This window comes from Ascaphus truei, chromosome 20 (assembly GCF_040206685.1).
Source record: "Ascaphus truei isolate aAscTru1 chromosome 20, aAscTru1.hap1, whole genome shotgun sequence".
NCBI lineage: Eukaryota > Metazoa > Chordata > Amphibia > Anura > Ascaphidae > Ascaphus > Ascaphus truei.
In genome coordinates this window covers 18,566,108-18,588,406 of record NC_134502.1, presented here as the reverse complement: position 1 = coordinate 18,588,406, position 22,299 = coordinate 18,566,108, and the positions used below count along the sequence as shown (strand labels likewise).

The 22,299-nt window shown below is 47.7% G+C and overlaps 1 protein-coding gene across 1 annotated transcript in view; it reads right to left on the bottom strand.

Moving 5' to 3' along the window:
- The window catches only part of GMIP (GEM interacting protein), a 31,904-nt gene extending 9,898 nt beyond the window's left edge, over positions 1-22,006 (bottom strand). Inside the window, exons 1-13 of the mRNA XM_075577385.1 lie at positions 21,968-22,006; positions 20,956-21,036; positions 18,469-18,654; positions 15,234-15,371; positions 14,731-14,921; positions 12,863-12,972; positions 12,360-12,461; positions 11,634-11,729; positions 11,319-11,482; positions 10,768-10,956; positions 10,198-10,335; positions 8,469-8,653; positions 6,050-6,329 (exon numbers count right to left, since the gene is read on the bottom strand). Of these exons, the coding sequence (XP_075433500.1) occupies positions 6,050-6,329; positions 8,469-8,653; positions 10,198-10,335; positions 10,768-10,956; positions 11,319-11,482; positions 11,634-11,729; positions 12,360-12,461; positions 12,863-12,972; positions 14,731-14,921; positions 15,234-15,371; positions 18,469-18,654; positions 20,956-21,036; positions 21,968-21,991 (1,884 nt within the window). The 5' untranslated portion in view covers positions 21,992-22,006. The remainder of the gene's footprint in view (positions 1-6,049; positions 6,330-8,468; positions 8,654-10,197; positions 10,336-10,767; positions 10,957-11,318; positions 11,483-11,633; positions 11,730-12,359; positions 12,462-12,862; positions 12,973-14,730; positions 14,922-15,233; positions 15,372-18,468; positions 18,655-20,955; positions 21,037-21,967) is intronic.
- Positions 22,007-22,299: the final 293 nt, after the last annotated feature.

Sequence of the window (22,299 nt, the reverse complement as noted above, 5' to 3'; positions counted from 1 at the left end):
AGACTAATTTTCTCGTTGGCCGGTCCAGGTAGTCTAAGGGCCTGGCCAACAAGTAGGTCAGCGGGTCAATAGGTATTGTGAGGTCTGTGACCTCCTCTATTAGTTTTTGTGTTGTTTCCCAGAATTTCTGAATTTCCGGACATGACCACCATATGTGGGCCATGTCCCCCTTTTGACCGCAGCCTCTCCAACATAGGTCGGATGCCAGTGGGTAGATTTGATTTATTCTAACTGGAGTAAGATACCAGCGGAACAGTATTTTATATATATTTTCTTTGATTGTAGTACATATGGAAGTTCCTGGAGCATTTTCCCAAATACTTTCCCAGTCCTCTCGGTCTATAACTATATCCAATTCTGCAGCCCAATGCTGCATATAATCATGAGTGGGGGGATCTGTGGCCCTTTCCAGTTCTATACAAATTTGTGTTATTAGACCTCGTTGGTGGCCTGCTTCTCTGCATAGCCGCTCAAACCCTGTGAGAGGGGGAAATTCCAACGTTGGGGACAATGTTTGGATAAAGTGCCGAATTTGTAGGTACTTAAAAACATTTAATCCTACCATTTCATATCTGGTTTGAAGATTTTGATAGCTCAGGAACTTCCCAAAGCTCAGGAGGTCGGCTACCGCCCTGATGTTTTTGGTTTTGAATTGGTCGAATTGCCTGGGCTCACATCCAGGAGGAAATTTTGGATTTTCGTGAATTTGTATTAGTTGAGATTGGGGTGTGGTGAGCTTAAATTTGAGTTTGCATTTCGCCCAGGTCTCCCAGGTGTGTCTCATCGGGCCTAATTTGAATTTGCTATTCTGCATGTCCTCTCTACTCAGTGACCAAAGGCAGGCCGGCAGTGAAGGCGTCCCGGCATATTGTGTCTCTATGTCTAGCCAGCCATATTGGTGTGGGCTCGCGTTCCAGACTACCACCTGTCGCAATTGGGCGGCTAGGTAGTACTTTGTGATGTCCGGGACACCCATTCCTCCTCTCCTCCTTGGAGCCAGGAGGACTGTTCTCGGGACTCTGGGTTTTTTCCCCTGCCAAATGAATTGGAAGATTATTTTTTGGATGTTTTTCAATTCTGAGCCAGGGATGTGGACCGGGAGGGTCTGGAAATAGTATAACAATCTAGGGAGAATATTCATTTTAACTGAGATCATCCTCCCGATCCATGATATTTGGTATCCTCCCCATTTCCCTAGGTCTTGCTTTATTTTTTGGAACAACGCCGGATAGTTATGCTGGTACAATGTTTGGTAGGTCCTCGATATCTTGACTCCCAAATAATTGATACAAGAGGAGCTCCAACGGTAGTTAAAATTTAGTTTGAGGAGTTGCACCTCTGGCTCTGGCAGGCTTAGATTCAGGGCTTCTGACTTATCAGTATTTATTTTATATCCCGAGATTTTTCCAAAGTCTCGGAGTTCTTTTTGTAGATTGGGGAGGGAGATTTGAGGATTGGTAAGGGTTAGGATGACATCGTCTGCGAATAGGGATATTTTGTGCTGCCTGTCTCCAATTTCTATTCCCTGGATGTCTCTATTGAGTCTTATAGCCGAGGCCAGTGGCTCTATTGTAAGTGCAAAAAGGAGAGGCGATAGGGGGCATCCCTGTCGAGTTCCGTTGGTAATCTCGAATCTCTGGTTATTGCCCCCTGGTAATTTTATTGTTGCTGACGGGTTTTGATATAATCTACGGACCCCCTCTAGATATGCGTCTTTGAAGCCAAATTTTCGCATAGTTTGGTCCAGGAATTGCCAGTTTATTCTATCGAACGCCTTCTCTGCGTCCAGGCTTAACAGTAGTGCTTTGGTCCCTGTGAGGTGGACATGATCGATAATATCGATTATCTTCCGAGTATTGTCTGAGGCTTGTCTGCCTGCGACAAATCCTACTTGGTCTATGTTGATTAATCTCGGTAAGATGGGGTTCAATCGATTTGCTAATATTTTACTATACAATTTGAGATCACAGTTGAGTAGGGAGATTGGGCGATAGCTTCCACATTGCATCGGGTCTCTACCTTCCTTATGTATTATAGCTAGATTGGCGAGAGACATTGATTGAGGGATTTGGTTCCCTTCCATAAAGTGGTTAAAGGTGTTTAGGAGATGCGTGGAAAGAATGGGCAAGAACCTTTTGTAATAGACGTTGGTGAACCCGTCAGGGCCAGGAGACTTTGTGACCTTCAGCGTTTTGACCGCCTCTTCCAGTTCCTCTTTTGTAATCTTGGAATTGAGGACTGTGTTTTCCTCCTCTGTTAGTGTGGGGAGGTGGCATTTGTCTAGATATTGCTTAATGAGTTCTGGAGCTATTGGCTCCGGTCGCCCATTTTTGGATCTTAAGTTATAAAGAGCGGTATAATAATTTGTAAATTCTGTTGCGATTTTGTTATCGCTATACTGAATCTCACCAGACCTACTCTTGATCGCCGTTATTTGTGATCTTTTTTGTACCCCTCTTAATTTGCTGGCCAAGAGCCTGTCGGCCTTGTTACCCTTATCATAGTATTGTTGATTGGTCCATTTGAGGGCCTTTTCAACATCCTCCAGCTAAGTTTGCTTAAGTTTTGCTCTGGCTGTTAATAAAGTTTTGTATAGTTTTTTCGAGGGGTTGGTTTTGTGGGCCTGTTCTATTGTTTTAATATTGTCCGTTAGTTCCTTGATTAGGGTTTGGCGGGCTTTTTTCCTGTGGGATCCGATGGAAATGAATTTCCCTCTGATAGCTGCCTTATGGGCTTCCCACAGGATTGCTGGAGAGGAGACTGTTCCTGTGTTGAGAAGGAAATAGTCCTTAAGTGAGGTTCTTATTTCCCTCTCTATTTCGGGATGGTTTAATAGGGAATCGTTCAGTCTCCAAGAGTAATTTGTTGTTTTCTCAAAGGGTATTGAGAGCGTCAGGGTGATTGGGGCATGGTCGGACCACGTGATTGAGCCAATGTCTGATTCAATGGTTGCCGCCATCACGTTTTTGGTGACCAAGAAGTAGTCAATCCGGGAGTAGGTCTGGTGGGGTGCTGAGTAAAAGGTGTAGTCTCGCTGGCCCTGATGTTGGGATCTCCAAGTATCTACTAGGGAGAACTCGCTTAGGATATCCCTGAACCTTTTCCCTGTGATTTGGGAGTGGGTTGTACGGGGGGGACCCTTTGTAGTTGATCTGTCCTCGGTAGGATTTAAGACCATGTTTAGGTCTCCTCCCACTATCATCGACGACAGATATCCTGGGTCAACGCCCTCGAGAACTGATTGTAAGAATTCCGTTTGGTTCTCGTTTGGTGCGTATACATTGATCAGAGCAATAGCCGAGCCCGCTAAAGAGCCATATACCACTAGGAATCTACCCTCTGGGTCCTCTGTCGTTTTGGTATGATTAAATGGGGTGCCCTGCCTGATTAGGACAGCTACACCCCTCTTCTTACTACTAAATGATGCAAAAAAGCATGTTGGGAACACTTTTTTGAATAAATTTGGGGGGTCTTGTGATGTGAAGTGGGTCTCCTGCAGGAATATGATGTCTCCTCCTGATTTTTTTAAGTCCTGTAAGGCTAGTCTGCGCTTTCTATTATTTTGTAACCCTTTGACGTTCAATGACCGAACCTTAATGGGGGCCGTAGTCTTCATTGTGGGTTGTTTGTTTTTTGCTGTGTGGGGTCTTGGGACCTCCTCCTTCCCACTGGGAGGGGTCTTGCATGTGGTTGTTGGGGGTTTGCCGTAGTTAGTTTTTTGTTTTCCCTAGGGGCGGGGTGGGGGCTCTTTAGACTTCGTTTGGAGGGTGGGCAAGGCCTGTCAAGGAGGGGGAGGGGTGAGGGGGGAGAGGGGGGGAGGGGGATAGATCTGCTGGGACAGAGCCAGCAGATAAAGAAGAGATAGAATTTGGGCCCTGTCGGGTCCCAACATGTTGCTGCCAGGTCTCAATGTGACCGGCATTTTGGGCAATACGTGCCCTACTGGGGTGGGTCCGGTGCAACAGTGGCTTGTGCGCAACAGGGAGGTCCGGACCTTTTGTTGCTGACGTGATGCGCCTTGCCCCTCTCAACCCTTTTGTTCTAATTCTACGATCTATCCTATAAAACTTTGAGCGGGGACAGGGTTGATAGGGGAGGGAGGGGGGGGGGGGGGAGTGGAAAAGTCCTCAGGGGGACTAAAGACGTGTGGGAGGGATGGGTAAACCTTGTTCAGGAACCTTGTGACATTGGTCCTCAATGTTGGGCTCTGAAATAAACAACCATACTGAACCATTTCAATACCCTTGGGTATCTTAAACACTGTAACAACCATTAATGTATAACATTTTCATTTCCCTATCATGCAGTGACGATCTGCCTGCAGCTGGCCAGGGAGGACAGACTCAGGGATGCCTCTTAGCCTGATATTCTGCCTCCTATCACGATTTTCGTGATCCTCCAGAGTGTCTTTTAGAGTGTTTATCTCCCGTCCCAGCCTGAATATCTCGTTCTCTGCGACCGATTGTGCCTGGTGTGTTTCCCCCATTTTTACTTCCAGAGCGGTCGTGCGTTCGGTTAGGCCAGTGATTTCTTGGCGCAGTTCCGTTACCGCTGCTCGCAGATCTCTCTGGATGGACACGTGCAGGCTATCCAGCATGTTTTTCATCATGCCTTGGGTAAGGGTAGCTTCAGGGTTAGGCGAGTCCTCTCCTTGATCGCGATCCTGGGCCTGTGGCCTTGTGCCTCATGTGTTTGAGGTGCCGGCGCCATCGTGTGATTTGCCGGCCCCCTCAGCATGTTTCTGTGAGGGGGAGAAGAACTTCGTAACCCCTTGTGCGGGTTGCGTTTTTTGTTTGGAACTCATCCCTGCTTGTTCCGGCAGCAGTTACTGGGATTTTGGGGGTCTGGGGGTTGGGGGGAAAGGCGCTTTTAGCTAGGTTTGGTTATCAGGGTCCACGGAGCTCCTGTCTTACACAGCCATTCCTGTTGGCGTCCTGGACACGCCCCCACACGTAGCTAACTTTAACGTGAGTCAATGAGTTAAATAACACATGTTGTTATCTCCTTAAGCGTTGTTTTCCTAGCACGGCGGTTAAATAAGGCGCCAGTGTTAACGTGACATACTGCGTTAATCGGATTCTGGGAAATTACATGCAAATGAGCACACAGTGCCACTTTTTGCTTCAAAAACCATTTTTTAACATGGTTCCCTATAGGCTTAAGCTTGCTGCATGGTCACAGCTTTGAGCACAGCCAGGGTTAAGGTGCATACCCAGAAAACCACCCACAGACAGCTGTTTCGACCTCAATGGGTGTCATCAGTGTGGGGTTGATTAACTGGGTATGCAAAGAAGCTAAAGGATGGGCCAACCATAATACTGAGTTACGTTATGGTGAGTGAAAAAAGTGACAAAAACCCTCCACAGCAAAGCAAATATGCAAATGTAAATACAACTGTATGCTCATCTGCATGTCTTAGGCAGGTCTGCAACCCCGCCTTTCCACCTTAACCCTGGCTGTGCTCAAAGCTGTAACCATGCAGCAAGCTTAAGCCTATAGGGAACCATGTTAAAAATGGTTTTTGAAGCAAAAAGTGGCACTGTGTGCTCATTTGCATGTCATTTCCCAGAATCCCTTGCTGCAGTGGAAGTGCTGTGTGCTGGGTGATAATGGGGAAAGGCGGGGTTTCAGACCTGTCTAAGACATGCAAATGAGCATACAGTTGTATTTACATTTGCATATTTGCTTTGCTGTGGAGGGTTTTTGTCACTTTATATATATATATATATATATATATATATATATATATATATTTATATATATAGTTAGTTTGTGCTGGAAACCCGTCTTACCTCAGCAGCAATAGAGGGGCTGTGTTTCCTCTGTCCCACCCATTTCAGGATCCCCCCGTCCCAATATAGGGGTGCAGAGCACTAGTCTTATCTCTGTAAGTGGGGGCGAGGTGTGTAATCTCACCCTTCACATTTCCCCCTCCACATACCTTGGTTCAGGACATCTCAGTGCAGCATGTGGGGTGTTTGGCTTTCCCCCTGTTTGTCCCGTTTTGGGGACTTTGTCTTATTATAATGGAACAGGCCACCAGCCTTACCTCTGTAAGAGCGGGACTGTGCGCTTCTTCTGTCTCTCCACTTTCGGCGACCCCCTGTTCCTCCCCCAAGTTCTGGTGCCCGGCTAAGGGTAACTCGTCCATCCCGAAAATCTTCTCGTAGTTGTTGATGAGAAACTCTACGACTTGAGCCTGGTACCCTGTATCTATCAGACAAGTCATGGACACATCCTGCCCGGGGGCTGGGCGGATCAGCGTCGGCCCGAAGATTATCCCCAAATTATTGGGGTTCATTTTGTTCTCCTCATATCTCCCCGACACCCTGGGAGAGGGGACAGAAAAGGGGGGGGGGGATTGCTGGGAAACTGTATGGAACAAATCCGGAAGTATGAAGGCAACCAGGTACTCAAAGATAGACGAAAGAGATTCATTTATTGAATTTACATACCCAACGCGTTTCGGCCCCCTGCCGGGTCAGTCGCCAAGCCCTGACGACCGGGACTGAAACGCGTTGGATATGTAAATTCAATACGTCTTTATACTTCTGGATTAATTCACTAACCCGGGATCTACAGGAACAGACCCCTGACTGCATTTGGTGCACCGCCTCTAATAGTTCCAGTACAGTGAGTAAAGGGGTGCAAGCTTAAAAACCAACTGTATGGGACACCAAGAAGGTTATAGACACCTCATAAATGTTACAAACATCCCGTAAACATTACAGACACCTCATAAATGTTACAGATAACCCATAAAGGTTACACACACCGCATAAAGATTAGACGTCATACATGTTACAGGCAACCCATAAACATTACAGACACCGCATAAATGTTACAGGCAATGCATAAAGGTTATATACAATATATAAATGGTACAGATTGTCAAACTCTTATAAACAATGAAATAATGGACACCCTGTACACATGGCACAAACCTCTCTTTCTCACCTTGGCAGATGGATAAACTCGTTTCCCCTGTACAGATGGGTGCACGTCTAGCTTTTACTTATACAGGTAAATACACCTCTATTTCTCACCTATAATGATTGGTTACATCCCACTCATTTGCACAGATGAATACATCTTTCTTGACCTGTACAGATGAATAAGCCTCTCTCACAGGTACAAACCGGTATACTGCTCTCACCTGTACAGACCGATACATCTCTCTCACACCTGTACAGATGGATACACCTCTCACACCTGTACAGATGGATACACATCTCTCACACCTGCACAGATGGATAAACGTCACACACCTGTACAGATGGATACACCTCTCTCACACCTGTACAGGTGGATACACGTCACACACCTGTACAGATGGATACACCTCTCTCACACCTGTACAGGTGGATACACGTCACACACCTGTACAGATGGATACACCTCTCTCACACCTGTACAGATGGATACACCTCTCACACCTGCACAGATGGATACACCTCTCACACCGGCACAAATGGATACACGTCTCACACCTGCACAGATGGATACACCTCCCTCACCTGCACAGATGGATACACCTTTCTCACACCTGTACAGGTGGATACACCTCTCTCACACCTGTACAGGTGGATACACCTCTCTCACCTACACAGATGGATACACCTATCTCTCACTTGCACAGATAAATACACCTTTCTTTCATCTGTACAGAATGATACACCTCTCTCTTACTTGCACAGATGGACAAACCTCCCTCTATATCAGTCTACAGATAGATAATTCTGTCTCTCATCAGTACAGATGGATCCACCTCTCTCTCACCTGTACAGATGGATAAACCTATTTTTCCCGTGCACAGTTAAGTACACAATCCTTCACCTGTACAGACATATACACCTTTCTCTCACTTGCACAGACGGGTAAACCTCTCTATATCCACCCTATAGATGGATACACCTTTCTCTAACCTGTACAGATGGATACACCGCTTTCTAACCTGTACAGAGGGATACACCTTTCTCTAACCTGTACGGATGGATAAACCTCTTTAACCTGTACAGATGGATACACCTATCTCTAACCTGTACAGATGGATAAACCTCTCTAACCTGTACAGATGGATACACCTCTCTCTAACCTGTACAGATGGATAAACCGTTCTCTAACCTGTACAGATGGATACACCTCTCTCTAACCTGTACAGATGGATAAACCTCTCTAACCCGGACAGATGGATACACCTCTCTCTAACCTGTACAGATGGATAAACCGTTCTCTAACCTGTACAGATGGATACACCTCTCTCTAACCTGTACAGATGGATACACCTCTCTCTAACCTGTACAGATGGATACACCTCTCTCTAACCTGTACAGATGGATAAACCTCTCTAACCTGTACAGATGGATACACCTCTCTCTAACCTGTACAGATGGATACACCTCTCTCTAACCTTTACATATGGATACACCTTTCTCTAACCTATACAGATTGATAAACCTTGCTCTCACCTGTACAGATGGGCCGTGAGATGTCGAAGCGTGTTGTAATTACTATCTGGGAGCCGGCACAGAATATCCCTCATGTGCTGAGCGGGATCTTGCCGACTTTCGTTCTCTTTCTTGTCCTCTTGAAAGTCTCTTGCAAAAGCCATCAATTCCCCATAGAGGTGATGAGAGACTACGGAGTCTGGGAGCTGGAGGAAAGACACCAAAGTCAATGGGATCCCATCCAGTAACCCTAAGTAGTCATATTATCCTGAATCCTATAAACCACACATACCACAGTCATAACGTCAACATCCCATCCAATAATCCTAAACCTAAAAAGCCCTATAGTGCTAAATCTCATAACCCCAACACCCCATTACCAATAACTTAAAATTACCTTGTATAATCCTAAACTTGGTCACATCTCATAACTTGAACAACTCCCCCTTTAGCCATAGATCCAAGTATATATCATCCACAACCCCCATTACCATGACCCTAAAATGAAATTTAAAGCCACACCCTACAACAACAACAGAAACATAACCCTGCATTACATAACCTTACTATCCAATAACCATAAACCTACCACTAACCCATCCTTTAATTCCAGAACTAACCCTACATTCAAACCCCATAACTCCAAAATGACAACCAATAATCCTAACCCTAATCCATAGAGCACTGATTTAACCATGGGCTGAATGCCCTGTCCCTGCATACTTGTTGTACCCCTCCAAAAATGGGGTGAATGTCAAGATCTCCTCATCACTTTAAGCGCTGGTGACCCTGTATGCCTTTTTTAGGAAGTGTTTGATGAAGCTCGTTATATTATAGGGTGACATGTATACCTGTTTTAAGAAGTGTTTGAGGGAACTAGTTATATTATGGGATGAATATCCAGTTATCCAAATCCTATGGGGTCTAACAACCATATATACCTGTTTTACGATGTGTTTGAGAGAACTTGTTATATTATAGGGTGAATTTCCAGTCTTCCATATCCTAGATGGTCTAATGACCTGTATACCTGTTTTAGGAAGTGTTTGAGGGAAGTCGTTAAATTATGGGGTTAATATCCAGTTACCCACATCCTATGGACTCTAACAACCCTATATACCTGTTTTAGGAAGTGTTTGAGGGAACTGGTTATATTATAGGGTGAATATCCAGATATCCACATCCTATGGGGTCTAACAACCCTGTATACCTGTTTTAAGATGTGTTTGAGGGAACTGGTTATATTATAGGGTGAATATCCAGATATCCACATCATATGGGGTCTAACAACCCTGTATACCAGTTTTAGGAAGTGTTTTATGTAACTGGTTATATTATTGGGTGAATATCCAGATATCTACATCCTATGGGGTCTAACAACCCTGTATACCTGTTTTAGGAAGTGTTTGAGGGAACTGGTTATATTATGGGGTGAATATCCAGTTACCCACATCCTATGGGGTCTAACAACCCTGTATACCTGTTTTAGGAAGTGTTTGAGGGAACTGGTTATATTATGGGGTTAATATCCAGTTACCCACATCCTATGGGATCTAACAACCCTGTATACCTGTTTTAGGAAGTGTTTGATGGAACTGGTTATATTATGGGGTGAATATCCAGTTACCCACATCCTATGGGGTCTAACAAGCCTGTATACCTGTTTTAGGAAGTGTTTGAGGGAACTGGTTATATTACGGGGTTAATATCCAGTTACCCACATCCTATGGGGTCTAACAACCATATATACCTGTTTTAGGAAGTGTTTGAGGCAGCTGGTTAGATCATGGGGTGAATGCCCAGACAAATCCACTAGATTTCTCCCGTTCTCAAACGCCTGCAGAAGTTTCTCCACGCGAGCTTTGGAGCCACTGATACGATACAGACCCTGAGAGAGAGAGGGGGCAGGAGGTGGGGGTTATATCAGTGATAGGGTGTACAGAGAAATGTGAGTGCGCTATGGGAGAGAGTGGGGTGGGGGTGGGGGGTAGAAAAGAAGAGTGGGAGGGAGAGGAAGACTGGAGGTGGGGGTGATGACAGGATGTATAGAAGGATAAAAGAAAAGGGGGGAGAGTAATAGAGAGAGTGAGGGGGAGGAAGCGGAGAGAGGGAAGGAAGGAGGACAGGGGGGAGGGAAGGGGACAGGGGGAGGGAAGAGGGATAGTGGCAAAGAGGGAGAGGAAGGAAGGAGGGCACTGGGAGAGAAGAGAAACGGGAAAGGTAAATGGAGGAGCGGGGAAGGATAAATAATGTGAGAAAAAGGGGTGGGGGGCACAGTTTAGATGGGGGTCTCATGGCGGGTGGAGGTTGGTCGCATTACCTGCACCCCTAGCGCCCGCTTCTCGATCTCCGTGGTGCACTTGACGATGATGAAGGGCACCTCTTCAGGGAAGTCCCGCGGGATGTGGCAGAAGTCCACTCCAAACAGGGTCACCTTGGAAGGCAGCTTCTGATGACCGCACTTGATCAGCAGGTTCTCCAGACACTTCTTGTGACAGGTCAGATAGCACTGTGATTTTAAAAAAAACACACAGCTAGGGGACTATGTCCCATGGAGTCTGTCCCTCCCGCCGCAGGGTGACAGTGACACAGACAGGAGGGAGCTATGGGACATGGAGTCTGTCCCTCCCGCCGCAGGGTGGCACAGTGACACAGACAGGAGGGAGCTATGGGACATGGAGTCTGTCCCTCCCACCGCAGGGTGACACAGTGACACAGAAAGGAGGGAGCTATGGGACATGGAGTCTGTCCATCCCCCCGCAGGGTGACACAGTGACACAGACAAGAGGGAGCTATGGGACATGGAGTCTGTCCCTCCCACCGCAGGGGACACAGTGACACAGACAGGATGCCCTGCTCATGACATCTCACCTCCTCACACTCCACGCCGGACACCATGAAGGTCTCACACTCCCTGCACTTGGTGGGGACCCTCGTCCGTCGCAGGCGGTGAGTCTGAGCAGCAGGTGACGCGATAGCCGCTCTGTCCGAGCTCTGCAGCGGCAAACCATTCTCAGAGCAGGCGTCCGTGGAGTCTGCACACACGGGGGTGCGAGAGAAAGAGAGAAGTAAAGAGAGGAGGAAACGTAACAAGAAAGGGAAGTGCGTACACACACTAATAGATAGGTGCATGCCACAGTAGACTGTCACATTAAATGAAGCTGGGGACACGCATGTCTAACTCACCAATGTCCTCGGCTTGGCAGGAATCTCTGTCATCCAGATCATCAGAGGACATTGTCCCCGTGGAGTGAGCTTTAGGGACCCGCCGTGTAAAGTGACCTAAGCACAAAAAAGTGTGACATGGTGACCTATGTCCCAAGCAGTCTAGGCAGAAGGGAGCTATGGGACATGGAGTCTGTCCCTCCCACCACAGGGTGACACAGTCAGGAGGGAGCTATGGGACAGGGAGTCTGTCCCTCCCCCCGCAGGGCTGCACAGTGACACAGACAGGAGGGAGCTATGGGACATGGAGTCTGTCCCTCCCCCCGCAGCGTGACACAGTGATACAGACAGGAGGGAGCTATGGGACATGGAGTCTGTCCCTCCCACCGCAGGGTGACACAGTGACACAGACAGGACGGAGCTATGGGACATGGAGCCTGTCCCTCCCACCGCAGGGTGACACAGTGACACAGACAGGAAGGAGCTATGGGACATGGAGTCTGTCCCTCCCCCCGCAGGGTGACACAGTGACACAGACAGGAAGGAGCTATGGGACATGGAGTCTGTCCCTCCCCCCGCAGGGTGACACAGTGACCCAGACAGGAGGGAGCTATGGGACATGGTGTCTGTCCCTCCCACCGCAGGGTGACAGATGGGATCTATGAGTCTATCTCTCCCCCCGCAGGGTGACACAGTCAGTAGGGACCTCATACATGATGACATCATGACCCCATTGGGTGTAGGTACCTGGACTGTTTGTGGGGGATTCCAGTGACCTGGACTCACTGCTGCCCCCTACACTCTCCGAGTCGCTGCTGAGGGTCTTATTGCCCCACGAACTTCGTTCACCTGACAGGAGAGAGAAGCAGAGACTGAGCCACACCCTAAATATTCACCCTGCCCCTAATTCTGCAAGATATAGGATTTCTACTACAATGGAGGCGCTTAGCCATATAACAGATACACAATGCTGTCTCGGTATTAGGATCTCACACCGATCTTATAACTTAATCTGACTCTGTATTAGGGTCACAGACAGACCCTTTAACCTTGCCTGCGTCAGTATTAGGATTCCATGCACAGATCCTATAACCTTACCTGGCTCAGTATTAGGGGCGCATGGACCCTAAAACCTCACCCGGCTCCGTAGCGTCACACGCACAGACCCCATATTAAATCTTATAACAGTCTCCCCAGGCTCAGCATTGGGGTCACACACACACACACACACACAGACCCTATAGCCTCACCCGGTGATAGCTTTCCAGCTGCCTCCTCGACCTTGGAGCTCAGGTCAGATAAGGACGATGAGACTCTGACAAGCTGCACTGCATTCTTCCTGCGGCCAGCAGTGGGCGACCTGGGGGGCAGATGTAGGATCGGACCAGTTATAGGGTATATCAAGCTGCAAGGTCATTAAGTTATAGGGCCAGCCAGGTACAGGGTCATCATCAAGATATACTGTCATCCAGTTGTGAGGTCAGACAGTGAGCCCCCCTCCCAGTTACAGGGTCAGTTACTTTCTCAGTTGTAGGGTCAATGATTTCCCCAGTTATAGGATCCCCCACCTCCACGTGTACATTGTCCCTGCACCCTGATTATAATGTCCCTGCACCTTGTGTATCGGGTCCCTCACCTCAGTTGTAGGATCAGAACTACCTCGAATTTATCTCCCGCCCCAAACCTTCCAGTTATAGGGTCTCTTTCCCTTATAGCAGAAGGAGCGGCTCAGTAAGTAAAGACACTGGCACTGAGTTTGAAGCAGGGGAACCTGGTGTCGGCTCCTTGTGACCTTGGGCAAGTCACTTTACCTCCCTGTGCCTCGGCATCAAAAACATAAGATTGTAAGCTCTACGGGGCAGGGACCTGTGCCTGCAAAATGTCTCTGTAAAGCGCAGCGTAAAACTAGCAGCTATAGAGAGTCACCAGGTATAGGGTCTCTTCCCCAGTTATTGGGACTCCCGCCCAGCTACAGAATCTCCCCCCCCCCCCCCCGCAGGTATAGGGTCTCTTCCCCAGTTATTGGGACTCCCGCCCAGCTACAGAATCTCCCCCCCCCCCCCGCAGGTATAGGGTCTCTTCCCCAGTTATTGGGACTCCCGCCCAGCTACAGAATCTCCCCCCCCCCACCCCCGCAGGTATAGGGTCTCTTCCCCAGTTATTGGGACTCCCGCCCAGCTACAGAATCTCCCCCCCCCACCCCCGCAGGTATAGGGTCTCTTCTCCAGTTATTGGGACTCCCGCCCAGCTACAGAATCTCCCCCCCCCCCCCCGCAGGTATAGGGTCTCTTCCCCAGTTATTGGGACTCCCGCCCAGCTACAGAATCTCCCCCCCCCCCCCCCGCAGGTATAGGGTCTCTTCCCCAGTTATTGGGACTCCCGCCCAGCTACAGAATCTCCCCCCCCCCCCCCACAGGTATAGGGTCTCTTCCCCAGTTATTGGGACTCCCGCCCAGCTACAGAATCTCCCCCCCCCCCCCCCGCAGGTATAGGGTCTCTTCCCCAGTTATTGGGACTCCCGCCCAGCTACAGAATCTCCCCTCCCCCACCCCCGCAGGTATAGGGTCTCTTCCCCAGTTATTGGGACTCCCGCCCAGCTACAGAATCTCCCCCCCCCACCCCCGCAGGTATAGGGTCTCTTCTCCAGTTATTGGGACTCCCGCCCAGCTACAAAATCTCCCCCCCCCCCCCCCGCAGGTATAGGGTCTCTTCCCCAGTTATTGGGACTCCCGCCCAGCTACAGAATCTCCCCCCCCCCCCCCGCAGGTATAGGGTCTCTTCCCCAGTTATTGGGACTCCCGCCCAGCTACAGAATCTCCCCCCCCCCCCCCACAGGTATAGGGTCTCTTCCCCAGTTATTGGGACTCCCGCCCAGCTACAGAATCTCCCCCCCCCCCCCCCCCGCAGGTATAGGGTCTCTTCCCCAGTTATTGGGACTCCCGCCCAGCTACAGAATCTCCCCTCCCCACCCCCGCAGGTATAGGGTCTCTTCCCCAGTTATTGGGACTCCCGCCCAGCTACAGAATCTCCCCCCCCCCCCCGCAGGTATAGGGTCTCTTCCCCAGTTATTGGGACTCCCCCAGGTTATAGGGTCTCTCCCCGCCCCCAGGCTCCTCACCTCTGCCCTGTGGCGACGTACTCCTGGAAGGTGAACCTGTGCGGCTGGGTGTGCTTCCGGGGCAAGGTGAGGATGAACTGCAGGTACCGGTCCCCAGCCTCATACGGGTCACACGAGGAACCCAGCGCTCCGTATCCGCAAGGGACGGACTCACACTGGGACCGCTTCATACGCAGGAGGTTCAGGGTCACCTAGGATGGGGGTGCTTAGGGGTTTCATCACACCGAACACACGTCAAGGACCTCTAGAGCAGGATGTCCACCGCTAAGGCAGGACACCAATGTCCAGGACGGGGCACTCACTCACCTTCTAGCACAGGATGCTGACCTCGCCTGTAGGACAGGTATACTCACTAACCTCTAGGATAGGACGGCTATTGTTCTCTCCAGGACAGGGACACTCACTAATCTCTAGGAGAGGACACTCAACTATAAGACAGGACACGGCTCTCCCCTCTAGGATGTCACACCGCACCACTCTCACCTCTAGGACAGGACACTCACCTCCTTCAGCACCTGGTCTCCCTGGTGAATCAGCTTCCTGACGTGGGATACGATTCGCTCTCTGACCTTCTCCTGCTGCTGCGAGCGAGCGTTGGCCTCTGACACGAAGGACCTATAACAGGCCTCAGCCTCCTGTGCCTGGGGGAGTGGGGGGTGGGGAGAGAGTGAGTGTGCACTCAGTGAGTGAGAGCCGCACAGCACCTGCACCAGGCCTCAGCCTCCTGTGCCTGGGAGAGTGAGTGTGCACGCAGTGAGTGAGAGACACACAACACCTATGTGAGGCATCAGCCTGCAGCGCCTGGGGGGAGAGAGTGAGTGTGCACTCAGTGAGTGAGAGCCACACATCACCTGTACAAGGCCTCAGCCTCCTGCGCCTGGAGGAGAGAGTGAGGTTGCACTCAGATTGGTAGAGCGTGCACTCAGCGAGTGAGAGACACACAACACCTATGTGAGGCCTCAGCCTCCAGCGCCTGCTGGACAATGTGCACTTAGTGTAGTGGGTGACACACAGGACCTGTGACTGGGGTGACAGAGTGAGTGTGCACTCAAAGGGAAGGAGCCCAGCTTCACAACTGTAAGGCCAGTAAACCACTGATGAGACCCAAAAGGTTGAAACCCCTGTCTGTGAGCAGGGTTTCTGGCTCTGCACTTCTTTAACCCAGGCTGTGCTGAACAAGCTGTGTAATAGGTCAGGGATATTCTTACATGGATCCATGTTACAATGGATAAGAAGCAAAAGTTGACACTGTGTGCTCATTTGCACGTCATCTCCCAGAATCCCTTGCTGCAGTGGAACCATTGCAAGCTAAGAGACGATGGGGAAAGGCCTTCTTATCTACTATAGATTTAGGAAAGTTGTTTGTCTGTGCTCGCTATGCATTTGGAAACCTCTTAAGATACCGTAACCAAATTTGGCATGACGGTTCCTGAGATCAATGAGCAGGTTTTTGTCTATGTTTCGCAAATGACATCACTGATGACATAACAGATGACATCAGCGATGACATGATCCCATCACACGACCCCTCAAGCTGCCACTTAATCTTGGTCACACTGAAAATCCAATTTCAACATTAGCAAAAAAAATACCGGGGCAGCCAAAATTCTGCAAGACCAGGAGGGCGAGACCAGTGTTTGGGACGAGAGGACACACACACACACACACACAGTCACAGACACACACACACACACACAGTCACAGTCACAGTCACAGTCACAGACACACACACACACACACACACACACACACACACACACACACACACACACACACACACACACAGTCACACACAGACACACACAGACACACAGTCACAAACACACACACACAGTCACACACACAGTCACACACACAGTGTCACACACACAGTGTCACACACAGTGTCACACACACACAGTCTCACACACACACACACACACACACACACACAGTCACACACACACAGTCACACACACACAGTCACACACACACACACAGTCACACACACACACACACAGTCACACACACACACACGCAGCATCAGAGGATCTCGGTCGAACACTTCAGGACCTCAGAGGCACTGAGACTATTACGGGTGGAGTTGTTTTAGCCGGGGGATTTCAATGTAAGAAATGAAAAAAGAATTGAATTATCCATTTATATAATCTCAGTATTTTGGGGTTTCTAGCTTTCAGCTAGTATCATTATATACCACAAAAATACTTTACTAAATGTAGGTATAGCCTAACCCAGCGGTGCGCAAACTGGTAGGGCACGCCCCACGTGTGTGGGGGGGTGATTAGGGCGCAATATTTTTTTTGGGGGGGGGCGCGGCGGTTTAATTGAAATGCCAGGGGAGGGGACCACGCGAGGCCTCTGCAACTCACTGTGATTCAGCCGGCTTCGGGGCGTCAAATGACATTGCGGGGGTCACGTGACGTTACATGACCCGCTGTGTCATTTGACACCGCCACAAAGGTAAGAGGGGGGGGGGAGGGCGCAGGCACTGGTTGAGAGCAGGCAGAGGGGGCACCGGACTGGGTGGGAGCAGGCAGGGGGGGCGCAGCACTGGGGGAGAGCAGTCTGGGGGGGGGGGGGCGCAGCACTGGGGGAGAGCAGTGAATAAAAATACCCCGTGTGAGCACAGCCCCACATCCCAGCCAGGTCTGCAACCCTCTGTCCTTCCCCATTATCTCTTAGGCTACGTCCATAGTGCAGAAGACGGCGTGAGCTACGTAGCTCGAGCCAAAACAACCACTAGGACTACAATGTAGTTGTGCATAGTGCGCGCGCGGTACGAGGAGACCGGCGCTTCGCGCTACAAACAGGTTTGTATTTGCCGAGCGACTGCTGGGTCACGTGAGTGGTTTTACCAATGAGGGCGAACCAGCTCCGTGACGTCACGGCCGCAAGCCCTCCCCCCCCCCACCCCCCGACACGCCTCCCCGTCGCCTCTGCCTGCAGGACGGGAAATATCTCCTGCTGCAGGCGAGAGTGCGCTGCGCCGAGGAGCGCGGAAGCTAGCGCGTTCCACTATGGACGCAGCCTTAGCATACAGTGCTTCCACTGCAGCAAGGGATTCTGGGAAATGATAAGCACATGAGCACATCGTGTCACATTTTGCTTCATGTCTTATAGGGTTTATAGGTTACATTTTAGCACTGCTGTATACTGCAGGTGTTGAGTAGGACATTTTCTCTGGATTATAGGATATATTAGGGTTATACTGTAGGTTAGATGTTATGTTAGCAATATCGGTTATGGGGTTTATTTTAGGGCTAACGGTCTTATAGTATGATTATATTTTTTTTTTAAAGCTTATAGGGTTCATCTCAGTATGACATATTCTCAGGATTATAGGGGTATAGATGTCATTTTAGGATTATATATCTATATATTTTAGCATTTTAAGATTTATTTTAGAATGATAGGAGTATAAATGTTATTTTTGCATTATAGGGTTTATTTTAGCATTATTGGATTTGTTTTAGCATTATAGGGTTTATTTTAGCATTATAGGATTTCTTTTAGCATTATATGGTTTATTTTAGCATGATAGGACATATATGTTATTCTAGGATCGTAGAGTATATTTTAGGTTTATATGTTTAATGTTAGCACTATAGGGTTTATTTAAGCACTATAGGGTTATAGAGGTTATTTTCAAATGATTGGTTTTATTTTAGCGTTATAGGGTTTATGTTAGGGCTGAACGTTTTTACTGTAGGGTTTACTCGGGGGGGTCACTAGCCTCACCTTGCAATGAGCCTCTTCCTGCGACCTCTTGCGTCTCTCCAGCTGTTTGCTGGCGCTCCCGGGGTGGCCGCCCGCGGCGCTCTGCTCCTCCTCGATCTTGGCGCTGAGTTGCTTGGCTTTCTCCAGGTCCTCGCAGCGCTGCAGATACTGCAGGCGAGACTTACGCAGCGAGGACAGAGCGTCCATCTGTGGGGACGGACGGGGAAGGAACATTGATTCGGGTGTTATGGGGTAACGGGGGGGGGGGGGGTGTATCAAGGTTGTAGGTGGCATCAGGGTATTTTGGAGTTCTATTGCTTTGGGGGTACTGTGGTTTTACAGTATTAGGGAGTATCAAAGTACTAGGGGTATTAGCTGTTGTCATGATAATATCATGATATATTGTGTATTTTACTCCGTCCGGTGCTTCGGGGGTTAATGGTGTAACCAGTTCGGTTTAAAAAATACAATATTTGGGGTTTCTGACTGGTCATGAATCTGTGGGAGCTTCAAAGTCGCTTGATCGAAGTTGGGTGCTACAAATACAAAGCAACCGGTTTATGGCCTGGTAACACCTTTAGTAGGCCTAACGATAAAAACTGATATGATCTGGAGATAAGGACCTATGTTCTGCAGGAGATGGGGGCTCTGACATAAACACAAGGTTTTTCAAAGCATTCTTTGGAAGGGGTTTATGGATGGCCAGGGGGAGTGGCTAAGAAAGTATTAAACCAAAGAGTGTCTTTATTAAAAATGAGAATATCATGTGACGTCATCTCTTCTGCATAATAAGAGTGACACATTTGTAATCATGTCACAGAAGGTAATGTACTGACACCAGACACCATGTGGTTAAGGGATGATAATGGACAGATATTCATTTGTCGCTCAGGTTTAGGGTTAAACGGTCATATTTAGTCTTGTCGTGTCCGCCACGAGCGCCTGCATGTATTGATGTGACTCACGTGTGTGTAAGTATTAGTTAAGGAAAGTTATGAATACGTTTAGATATTGAAGGCTTTACTTTAAAAATCATTTTGTAGGAGTCTTTTTACTCTGTCGTAAAACTGTAAATCTCACTGTTGATTTATGACCAGAGCTGGGTTTTTGTTGTTTCAGTGGGAAATAATACTACATAAGAGTAGCAAAAGATTATAAAAATCAGATTTCACCAGAGGAGTGTTTTGGATAAAACACGTGAATCTCATATTCCTAAACCAGTGACCACTCTGGGGAAAACATATGACTATGGTAATGTATAGGTTCTCTTTTATGTTATATCCTTTTTATTTTGAGACACTGTTCTGCATTTATTGTAACTGTATGTTCTTGTAATCCGTTCTTCTGTAACCTAAGCACTGTATTTTTATACACACATATATATATATATAAACATTTAATAAGTAATGCTTTGGGCTCTGAATGAACTGTTGCACGCTCTGGAGAGAGTATTTACGTTTTCGGATACATTTTTACTACAACGGATTTTTTATGTGTTAAAGTGCATAGTTTTTTCTATAATAAACAGGGACTTGGGACCCTGGAAAATACTAATTTGACATCTTATTTTCATATACCAGCTGGTGGCAGTGTATAGATATGATTGCAATTGAGTAAGGGGTTAATATTAACTAATTGGAGGTACCTTGCGGATGAGAAATGTGAGTTGGCTAGAGTAGCCGTGTGTATTAACCCTGATTGCATATCTAAGTCACGTGTTCACTTGTGTGCTGTTCGTGGCGGTGGTATATTGGGACGGATTTAGGGGAGATGTTACTCATCTGAGGGACCTTTGTGAAGGTGAAGAATGGGACCATTTGCGAGTGGAGTATTAACCATTGTCCTGTATGCATGTCACATGCTCTCAGGTGGGCCGTACGTGACAGCTGTATTGGAGTATTCTTTTCGGAGAGATGCCAGATTAATAGGACATATCGGAGTATTAGAAGCAGCAGGGGAATGGGGGTATCATGGGGTTCCAAGGTATTGCAAGCATTGAGTTGAGATTGCACCGTGTTGAGATATTGGGGGTATTAGGGTGTGAGGGTATTATCTGGTACTGGAGTATTATTACTGTAGGGGGTGTCTTTTATTGGGATGTATTAGGGTATCAGAGGCATTGATTTGGGGTTATAATGGGGTATTACAATATTGCAAGTATTGGGGTGTTATGAGATATTGGGGTAGGCTATTAGGTGGAATCTTTTACTTCTTAGAGGAATATACAGGTATTTAAAGAGTATCGGGTTTTAGGATGTATTGGAGTATTAGTGCATTGGGCTGTTAGGATTATTAAGTGCTATTGGGGTATTAGGGTATCAGAGAAGATTAGGTTATTAGGATCCATTATGGTATTAGAGTTTTTATGAGATATTGGGGCATTAGGGGGTATCTGGACATTTACGGTATTAAGAGTATTAGGTATTAGGGAGTGTTAGAGTATTAGGTATTAGGGAGTGTTAGAGTATTAGGTATTAGGGAGTGTTAGAGTATTAGAGGTGTACGTACCATTCTTTTCTGCTCCCTCTGCCACTGTTCCCGGAACTCCTTCCTCCACTTTTCAATCTCTGTCTTCTTCGCTGAGAGAGGCTAAAAACATCACAGAGAGGTCCTGTATATACTGTGTATGGGTATCACTGAGAGGCCTTTTATATAATATGTATGGGTATCACAGAGAGGCCCTGTATATACTGTGTATGGGTATCACTGAGAGGCCTTTTATATAATATGTATGGGCATCACTGAGAGGCCCTGTATATACTGTGTATGGGTATCACTGAGAGGCCCTGTACATACTATGTATGGGTATCACTGAGAGGCCCTGTACATACTGTGTATGGGTATCACTGAGAGGCCCTGTATATACTATGTATGGGTATCACTGAGAGGCCTTTTATATAATATGTATGGGCATCACTGAGAGGCCCTGTATATACTGTGTATGGGTATCACTGAGAGGCCTTTTATATAATATGTATGGGTATCACTGAGAGGCCCTGTATATACTGTGTATGGGTATCACTGAGAGGCCCTGTATATACTGTGTATGGGTATCACTGAGAGGCCTTTTATATAATATGTATGGGTATCACTGAGAGGCTCTGTATATACTGTGTATGGGTATCACTGAGAGGCCTTTTATATAATATGTATGGGTATCACTGAGAGGCCCTGTACATACTGTGTATGGGTATCACTGAGGGGCCCTGTACATACTGTGTATGGGTATCATTGAGAGGCCCTGTATATACTGTGTATGGGTATCACTGAGAGGCCCTGTACATACTATGTATGGGTATCATTGAGAGGCCATGTATATACTGTGATACTGTGTATGGGAATCACTGAGAGGCCCTGTATATACTTGTGACGGTGAGGGGGTACCCAGGCAATTAATAAAGGTATTTGGCCCGGCTGGGGGCCCCTGAGCCATATTGGTAAAAATGTAGATTGTCAGTTCTGCAGCCCAGTAATGGCAAAACAACTGTGCATTCAATAAACATGTATGTGTGTCTCTCACCAGGTATAAGGTGGCGAGAATCATGTTGTGTCTAACTATGAAATGTATTACTGTAGCAGAGTTTACCTGTAATTGCGCAAAGAAAAAAAGGTTTTAAAACCCAGCAGCCCGCAGCATAGCGAACGGATTTTAGCTAGCTCCTGCTAGGAAGGTCCTAGCACGCTGAGATTTGCTGTGAGCGTTGGTCAGGTCAAATCATTAAAAAGGTTATAGCGCAATTTTTATAAAGGTATATAAAAAATTAATTAATAAAAGTCCCCAAGGGTTAGATTTGTATTAAAGTAATGGTCAGAGGAAGTCATTCAGTATGGATACAAATCCATTTGCATAGG